This window comes from Montipora capricornis, chromosome 2 (assembly GCF_036669925.1).
Source record: "Montipora capricornis isolate CH-2021 chromosome 2, ASM3666992v2, whole genome shotgun sequence".
NCBI classification, from domain to species: Eukaryota; Metazoa; Cnidaria; class Anthozoa; order Scleractinia; family Acroporidae; genus Montipora; species Montipora capricornis.
Window position 1 is genome coordinate 43,572,802 of NC_090884.1, and position 9,811 is coordinate 43,582,612.

The 9,811-nt window shown below is 36.4% G+C and overlaps 1 protein-coding gene across 1 annotated transcript in view; it reads right to left on the reverse strand.

Annotated features, from left to right (window-relative positions):
• Window positions 1–1,140: 1,140 nt before the first annotated feature.
• LOC138022961 (guanine nucleotide-binding protein subunit beta-5-like) overlaps window positions 1,141–9,811 on the reverse strand; it is an 18,958-nt gene continuing 10,287 nt past the window's right edge. Inside the window, exons 10-13 of the mRNA XM_068869990.1 lie at window positions 9,240–9,336; window positions 9,077–9,135; window positions 7,591–7,698; window positions 1,141–2,576 (exon numbers count right to left, since the gene is read on the reverse strand). Of these exons, the coding sequence (XP_068726091.1) occupies window positions 2,565–2,576; window positions 7,591–7,698; window positions 9,077–9,135; window positions 9,240–9,336 (276 nt within the window). The 3' untranslated portion in view covers window positions 1,141–2,564. The remainder of the gene's footprint in view (window positions 2,577–7,590; window positions 7,699–9,076; window positions 9,136–9,239; window positions 9,337–9,811) is intronic.

Below are 9,811 nucleotides of genomic sequence, written 5' to 3' on the forward strand. Positions count from 1 at the left end.
AAAGTATCACCGCTGGTCAGTATAAGAAGATGAAGAAAACAGGAGTGAAAAAAGGATTCTACTTAAAAGGGGGCCAGTTTCAACACGTGAAAGAAACGTTCTTATGAGAAGAATGGACACTACAACACTTTATCATTTAACAGCAATGTTATGGTACCATATCAAACACCAATTATTGCTGAAAGAGATTCGGTCATCATTGTGACATAAGTTACCGTGGCAACAGGAAAGCCCTGCAAAAACACCCCATATTTAGGCTTTAGCTGCTCATGTCTCAAAAAAAACTCAGTGACCCCCATTTTTTATTTCTGAAAAGTAATTAGCATACCAGGATGAAACGCTCTGCAAAGTTTAAAAAAATTCTGTGGAGCGGATTCAGAACCACCTTAAATAATTGGAAATTTAAGGTAGCTCTGAATCCGCTCAAAGGAATTTTTTTAAACTTTGCAGAGAGTTTCATCTTGGCCTGCTGGTCACTTTTGTGCAATAAAAAATTTAGCTCACCAAGTTCGTTTTTCAGATATGAACAACTAAAGCCAAAATATAGGGTGTTTTGTAAGGCTTTCCTGTTGCCAGGGCAGCTTGTTTACATCACAAAAATGACTGCATCTTGTTCAGCAATAACTCATGTTTCACATGGTACTATAATATTGCTGTTACGTGATTAAGTGTTGTAGTGTCAATCCTTCTAATAAAAGGGTCTGTTGAAAGTGTTCTACCGCTTTGAGCCACCTCAGGCCTTTTGACTCCTCAGAAGCTTTTTACATCAGACTAGCAGAGGGTTCAGTTGGTACCATTTGCTGCTAAAGATTTTCCCTTGACTTGACAAATTCAGGCTGGTCGTGCATATACCGGATCCGAAATAATATAATTCCGTAAAACATGAGAACAAAGTGAACATAACAATACCTAATTAGCAAGGCCGAATCGGAATAACAATCGCTCTTTTGTCTGCTGCCATTTTAGTCCGGGAAATGAAAGTCTACCCAAATTTAGTCCAAGTAATTATAAACTAAGAAAAGATTACTGGTATACTTATGCAAAGAGCCCTGACCATTGGAAATAACTTTGAGTTCCTGCAAATTAGATCATTCTCATCCAAAAGGTACATGTACAGTGTATCACCACAACACTGCATACTGCTGTTTTGCAATTGTCAAGTATGAAAAACTAGACAACTGATTTATTTTTTGCAGGGATAATATTACAGCCTTTGATTTCTGATAAAATTTAAATATACATGTATGCAGTAAAAATAATTCTTACGATTGATGTTAAAATCAATTTTATACACCTATTAAAGGAAATAATCTTTACAATAGTCTTAAAACACATAAAGGCAAAGTAATTTTTAAGTTCAATCACTGATAATAATTTAAATATTGACTTTGGACCAAAATGTTTTTGAAATATTTACATTTTTGCATAGTTTCTAATATCAATATTTTTTACACCTTGTCCTTAAAAGCAAATCAAGGTAATCTGACAAGATAATTAACAATTATTCGCCGAAGGCGAAGTAATTATCGGTGAATAATTGTTTTAGTATAAATAAATACACAGGTGATTATTTCAAAAAAGAGAAAAAAAAACATTTCAAAGCGAAATCATCTTCACTTACAGTGGCAAAACGACTACTGGCAGCCATTTTGTCCGTCGAGGTGATTATTAGCGCGCGATTTTGTATAATCACCTGTGTGTTTATACTAAATAGAGGATATTACATGGTTGCCCAGGGATACGAATTTTATCTTCGAGTGCTGAAAGTAACTCTCACGAGTGAGTGAAGCGAACGAGTGAGAGATACTTTCAGCACGAGAAGATAAAATTTGTATCCCCAAGCGGCCATGTAATGTTCTGTTTATTATATATTGATGAAACATCTAGATTTACAACAACTTGTTTTTCTCATTTTCGAAAGGATGAAAAAGTGGTCAACAACTGCTAAAACACGCATGTTGTGTAACATGAAACAAGATATGAAAGTTGTGAAAAATAAATCATGATAATGTAAAATTTTACAGTAAAAATGTTATTAATGTCGTAGAGAAGAATTATATTAAAGCACAAAAGTATCTTATAATGGAGAGGAAGCTTGTGTTTTATTGGCTAATCGTGTTCGTTACCATGACGACACCTATATCCTCACATGTGAAAGATAAAAATGATATGTTCACTGCGTGCGGTGAAGATATGATTTTTTAGTAAAAGGAGAAATCCTGGTATTTCATCATCATCTATATAATAAATAGCAAAAACCTCTTGTCTGTAAAAAAAAAAATGTCCCTGTACCTAACTGGTCTTCAGATGATATTGTTTCTGACTGATGATGTTCTTGAAAGGGACTGTTTACTTCAACCTGACATTGCACAAGTTTGGCATGAAAACTAGCTCACTGTCCGTTGGACATCATATTACTTATACCACCTTTGAGCTTGACAAAGAGGTCTTAAAAATTGATTATACTAATTGAAAAGATCCTGGTAAAATCCAAAATCCAAGATAGAACTATTTATGATGGTTGGTAGTTTGGAATTCAAATCTTGAACGAAAGCCACAAGCACCTAGGCCCAAACCTGCAAACCAAACAAGAGATGGTTAACCAAAGAAGTTAACTTGAAGCATAGGTTACCCCACCACAATCAATGAAATCCCAAAGATTACAGAACATTGACCGAATGCAAAGATGGCCGCTAACAGATTATTCTTTTGTCTTTGTGTAAACGTGTAAAATTGAAAGAATTTTGGCTGTAAAACAACGCCAGTCAGACTAATTAACACAGATAAAAAAGAATAATTAATTTACTGGGGGGCATTTTTGGATTCAGTCTATGTAGGTGCTTCTACTTGTGAAGTCCTTGAACCGTTAATAATAATATAGAAAATAATTATTATGTCCTAATAGAAAAATGTTATAGTGTACTTTTAATAATTATTTAGATACCGTGTATTAATTTTAATTATTACAGAAATCATGTAATGCGTGAAATGTAAGAATTAAATTATTATTGTCATTATTATTATTATTATTATTATTATTATTATTATTATTATTATTATTTTCATTCCTTGTAGACTCAGGCAGGATGTTCAGCTTGGTGTTTATAGTCCTTGGGAGCAAGTTACAACAAGTCACCACGGGTCCTAGGTCTCTCTTTTCTTTCTTCTTACAGGGATAGTACTTTCCTTAGTATCTTTGCTGTCCCCAACAATGCTGTTTTCTGGATAACTTCCCACCTCACCTTCACACCGATTCGCCTCATGTACTCCTTAAAGTTGACTGATACAGCTCCAATGGTCCCAATAACAACAGGCACTACAATGACTTTTCGCATTTGCCAGACCTTTGCAATTTCATCTTTCAATGGTTGGTATTTCTCTACCTTCTCAAGTTCCTTATCCTTCACCCTATCATCACCTGGGATGGCAACATCAATTATGACAACCTCTCTCTCCTTCTTATCAACAAAGACAATGTCTGGTCTTCTTGCCTTGATTTTCTGATCGCACCAGACTGTGAAATCCCACATTATTATTATCTTGTTTTCGCACATGGAATTTCCAATGGAACTTCAGTACTCCAGGAAGCTTGGTGACAACAAGTCTCCTCAAACTTCTAGGACCTTCCTAAGAATCCTTGCCGTGTTCAGAATAACACTTTTCTGAAGCTTGTCTATCTTGGTCTCTATACCAATATTCTCTAGTCTCCTCTTTAAATCCTTTGGAACTGTTCCAAATGTTCCGATTACAATAGGAATTACCATTGTTTTCATTTTCCATAACTTCTTCAATTCTCTTGCTTGATCCTGGTATTTCACTACCTTCTCGACTTCTTTCTCCTCAATACGGCTATCATATGGTATTGCAAAATCTATTATTTTGCAACATTTATTTCTCTTTTCAACAACAATCATGTCCGGTCTTCTTGCCTCTATTACGTGATCAATCTGTATCGTAAAATCCCATTCTCTAGTACTGGCTCAGGTACATGTTCATACCACTTTTCATTGAAAATGAAACCTTCCTCTTTACAAACTTCCCAATGGATCTTCTTACCCACCCAGTCATGTCTCCTTATTATCTTTTGTGCTAATTTAGGGCATTCACTCACAATATGATTTATGCTTTCATCCACCTTTCTACACCTTCGACATTTACTGTCCTCTTGAGTTTGATATATTCTAGCTTTCATCAGATTCGTTGCAAGGGCCTGTTCTTGTGCTGCCAAAATAAGACTCTCAGTCTCCCTTTTTACACTTCCTTTCTTTAACCAAAACCAGGATTCATTCCCTAATATTTCTTCCGTCTGTCATACAAATTGTCCGTGCATAACCTTTTCTCTCCACTGTTCCTTTCTTTTTTCTTACGTATCTTATACTTGACCTCTGTTTCATTATTATGACCACCGCTGATCTTTCTAGCGGCCTTTATCAATCTTTCATCACTATCATTGATATATCTATCCAACCCCAAGGTAGCAGATTCTACACAGTCTTCAACACTAATTAGACCTCGTCCACCTTCTCTCGGTATGTAGATACAATCGACATTACTCTTTGGATGGAGACCATTATATGCATGGTAAGTAATTTTCTGGTCTTTCTATCTAGATCTTGTAACTCTGACTTTCTCCAGTCCAGGAATGCAGCAGAATATCTCAGGGGAGGAATACCAGTAGCCCACGTGTTAATAGCTCTGACAAGGTTGCCCCCATTAAGTTTCATTTCTAAAATCTTCCATACCCTCATTTTATACTCTTTGGTTACTGTTTCTTTCATCTCCTCATGCTTAATCCTGTCAGCTTCTAATATGCCCAAAATTTGCGCATATTAGAAGCTGACCCTGCTAACCCTAATACTTGTAACTATCACCATCTTTCAGTCCTTGTATGGTTTTGTAGTCTGGTTATTTTATACATGTACCTTCTGATTTAACAACTTTTCCTCTCTTCATTACTAATACAGCACACTTTTCTATTCCAAATTCCATCCCTATATCTTTACTGAACACCCGCACCGTTTGGATTAGGGAGTTCACCCCTTTTTCATTCATGGCGTACAGCTTTAAATCGTCCATAAAAAGGAGATGGTTGATTCTCACTCCATCATCAGAGAATTTGTATGTTGGCTCAGCTTTTCTTAAGATGTGAGTCAATGGTATTAGTGCTATCACAAATAATAATGGTGACAGGGAATCCCCTTGGAAAATTTCACTATTGATTGAAACTTCCCCAAGTGATGCCGATCCACACACTAACTCAACTCTCCAATTCTTCATGCTCTCCTCTAATAGTTTCCTGATTTCTTCATTTATTCCAAGCATCTGAAGACATTCTAAAATCCATGAATGCGGGATCAAATCAAATGCCTTTTTGTAATCAATCCAGGGTGTTGCGAGATTTTTCTTTCTAGTTTTTACTTCCTTTAAAATCATTTTGTCTATAAACAGTAAATCATGCATTCCTCTCGCTTTCCTTCTACAACCTTTCTGCTCTTCAGGTAGCATCACTTCTGAGTCTAAGTATTCATAAATCTCATCAGCAATTATGCCTGTCAATAGTTTCCATGTTAATGGCAAGCACGTTATAGGTCTATAATTGTTTGCGGCTGTTCCTTTATCTTTATCTTTCTGGATCAATACAGTTCTTCCCTTGGTCATCCACGATGGAACTTCCCCTCTCGCAAGGCATTTGGTAAGATGCACTCTTAAGTTTTCATGTACACTTCGGAAATTTTTTTAGCCAGTACCCCTGGACGACGTCTGGTCCTGGTGCTTTCCAATTGGGCATTTTCCCCACTATCTTTCGCAAATTTCCCACTGTAATCGTAATTCTTTGTTGTCCTTGATTGTCACCTAGTGTATTTTGAACGTCCTTAAGCCACTCTGCTCTTCTATTATGCTCTTTACTCTCGCTCCATGTACTTTCTCAATAGCTTGTCGCTTCACGGGTGTCAGGTATTTCATTTATCTGGTTATGTACCTCTTTATTCAGCCGCTGGTAGAACCTTCCTTCATTGTTGTTAAACATACAGTTTTGCTGGTATTGACTTAATCGGTTCTGATATCTTGTGATTTTTCCACCCTTTGCCTTAATCTTTTGCTTTATTTCTTCCCTTACTACCTTTAACCCTTTCATTTTCATGTTATACTTCCTCTGCAATCTTTTGGTATGCTTCTTCTTTATTGGTTTCTTCTCTAGCAATGTATTTATTCTTCCAAGATCCTGGTTCATTTCTTTAACTTGTTTTTCCAACCGCCGTTTCCACCATAGCTCTTTTTGCTTTGATTTTAGTTTGGTCGCCCCAACCATCTCTGTTACCAATGCAGCACCAGTTGTAATGTTTCTGACTTCAATCTTCCCCAGAAGTATATCGACTTTCTTGACTGCAGACTTCAGCTTACCATTGTTAATGCCCCGTAAACATGGCAACCTAGTCCTTTCAAGTTTCAGTACTGCATCCATCCATACTAACCATTCTAACTTGTTCTTCTTCTGAGAGCTTGTAATTATTATTATTATTATTATTATTACTATTACTATTACTATTACTATTACTATAATTACTATTATTATTATTATTATTATTATTATTATTATTATTCTTATTATTATTCTATCTCCTTTAACCCTTTCACTCCCAAGAGTGACACTTATAGATTTTACTCTAACACCTGACGATTTTATTCGTCAATGGGGAACCCCACAGGAATGAAAGGGTTAACTTTATGCCGATTTGCAACACAATAGCCGAGCCCATTCCTTGGGCCTAGGGCTAAAATGAGGTATAAGTCTATCTTACATTGTACATGTACGTGATGGAGAGTGTCTTTCTTAGGATGCGAGATGTTCCTAGCAGTGCAATCTTCTGTAGTTCACAAATTTTGTTGTTACCCGGGATTTGTTTGGTGTATTTCTCCAAGCCCTTTTTTATTAGTCTCAGCGCTCCAATCACAACTGGGATCGTTGTGGCCTTCATCCCCCACATTCGCTCAATCTCGATTTCAAGATCTTTACAGTATATTTTGACAGCTTTTCAGTAACTTTAACTGAAGTGTTCTTTTCAGTAGGGATGGACATATCAATGAGTTGGGGCTTTTCTCCTGTTTGTCTTTTAATGCAATGTCTGGTCTGTTGGCTTTTATTTCATGGTCTGTCTGTATTTGCACATCCCACAAGATTGTGATGTTGCTTTTGAAACTGCTTATGCTTTATTGACTTCATTGTCCCAACAATTTCAGCCAGGATTGTAGTTCACTGTTACAACTTCAATAATCTTATTGAAACACAACATACCGGTTGTTACAAACCTTGAATAGCTGGAGGACATTACTTTAAAAATCATGATAGAGTTGTATTGAGGGCTTCCAAAGACAATTCCAGCCAGATAGGCGAAGGATTTTAATCAAGCACAGCTGCGTACACGTACAAATCTACATGTAGCACCCTAACCACCAGACTGCTCACTTTTTTATGCTTAAAATGAATTTCTTTTTTATTAAAAGAATACTTTAGTGCCCTCTACAATCATCTCTACCGTGAAATACACTTTTAGTGACAATATCTGACGTAAAATGTCCTCTATAACTTACTCTTAGTGTATTGTCCCAACTTCCAGTGGCCACGGCAGTTCCATCAGGAGATACTTCCAAACAACTGATTCTGTTATCATGAGCATAATACACTGACAGCTGTTCAGCCTACAACAACAACAACAAAAACAACACCTTTATTCTGGTGTTTTAAAGTATTTAGGTTGATAGCTAATTGAGGACACTGCGATAAAGTACTTAAAGCTAATAAATATAGACATATTAAAAATTTCTGTTATTAAAACCCTTTGACGCCCGAACTGGCCAAAACCGGCCGGACTTAAGTTAATAGCCTAAGAAAATAATTAAAAGCAAGGGAGTAATTCTGTAGCTATTCCAGACTGCTATTATCATTGGTCCCAATGACCTGTAGCTTCTTTTGTTATCAGGGAGCCCTAGGTGCATAATTTGTTACTTTGTATTATCTAGTGCTTTATTCTCCAAACAATGACCACGTCTGGAAAGCTACAGGGTCTCACACCAGGAGAAGAGTGGGTGAAGGTTAGCATAATTTTTAGCTTAGGGTAAATGTAGCTGTTCAACCTTACTCCGGGAGCACCATTTGGGGGACACTTTGTGAACCTAAATTGTGTGTATTCCAAGACACAAGTGATGTTGAAGTCAGGGAGAAGAGCTTTTTGCAATCCATGTGCATCTAATTACGGGTATTTCTGGACATATCTGTCATAAAGGTGACAATGAAAACTGGCCTCATTTTCTGATGGACTGGATCAGTTTTTGTCCAAGTTACAGAAAGAAAAAAAAAAGGAAAGGAACCTTATATAAGTGCCTAATCTTCTAGCGCCGTAGAGCACTAATTGGTGACACTGTAAATTAAAATTAACAAGTTAATGCAAATCAAGTCAAATTTTGGTTTTTTAGGAGAGGGGAAACCGGAGTACCCGGAGAAAACCTCTGGGTGCAGAGTAGAGAACCAACAAACTCAACCCACATATGACGCCGAGTCTGGGAATCGAACCCGGGCCACATTGGTGGGAGGTGAGTGCTCTCACCACTGTGCATCCCTGCACCCCTTAATTTCCTTTCATTCCTACTTTCAACACAGAAGCAAAATTAACAATAAATGCTGCATCCAATCAGAAGAATGTCACTGGCATTCACTTGAGAATTTAAAAAAAAGAACAGTGCAACTTGATAATCTAAATTACCCTTGTAAATTAATTTTCCTAGATAGAAATGCTCCTAACTTTTTAAAGTGGTCATACTCTTCCATAATACAGTTGTATTTACAAAGGATTTACCATGATAATAAACAACAAATTATTATTACTGTCATCAGCGGTTTATGAAAATATGATTTGGAAAGAAACCCTTGAAGAAAATAATGCTGTACCAGAAATGCTACAATTTCATAAACATAGCATTACTTGAGTAAATACAATGTACAGTAAATTCCCTCACAAGGGGGTGCAATAAATCAGAAAATAAGCTAAGGTTTTAAATTTATGAGCAAGACTTTCCCTACCTTTAGTGTATCCCAAACATTCATAGTGTAGTCATGGTAACCAGCAAATAGTAATCTTCCTAAAATAAACAACAGCATTCAGTGTTTTGCATGAGTGTCATTTTAGGCCACTACTTTCACATTATTTTAGGGTTAAGCGTAAATCCGTAACTTACTAACTCACCACTTAAAGAAAAGTCTAATGATGCTGCTCCAAAAATAATGTGTTCTTTGGAATATACAGCAAGTTCGTGATCTGCTCTCAAATCATACAAACGACACTACAAAAACAACACAGCAATTTTTAACGTAAGGAAGCAATTAAATTATCAAAAACGAGTGTGAGTGCTTCGTCGGGACATCCAGACACCGAGAAACAGAAGAAAGCATGAGGCCAAAAGCTGAGTGCTTTTGTTTCGAGCTGTATGGATAACCCAATGAAGCACGAAGCACGAGTTTTTGTATATCTTTTTAAACAAGTGGCCAACTATTATTATTTATCATTGTTGTTTCATTCGTTAATTCAACGTGATAAAATCTGTTTGGATGAGAGTTACCAACTTACATTGTACTTTAGTGTTTACCATAAGCAGTCTTTTGTGGGACATGGATGAGTCAAGTTCAAGGTTTCAGATACCAAAAACGTTCAACAACGAAAAGGAGTCTTTTATCAATAAAATCTACTGTTTTAATACAAGAACAAATGGGCTTTATAGATTTTTCGAGAATTCTAAGACCAAAGTTTAAACTACTGGC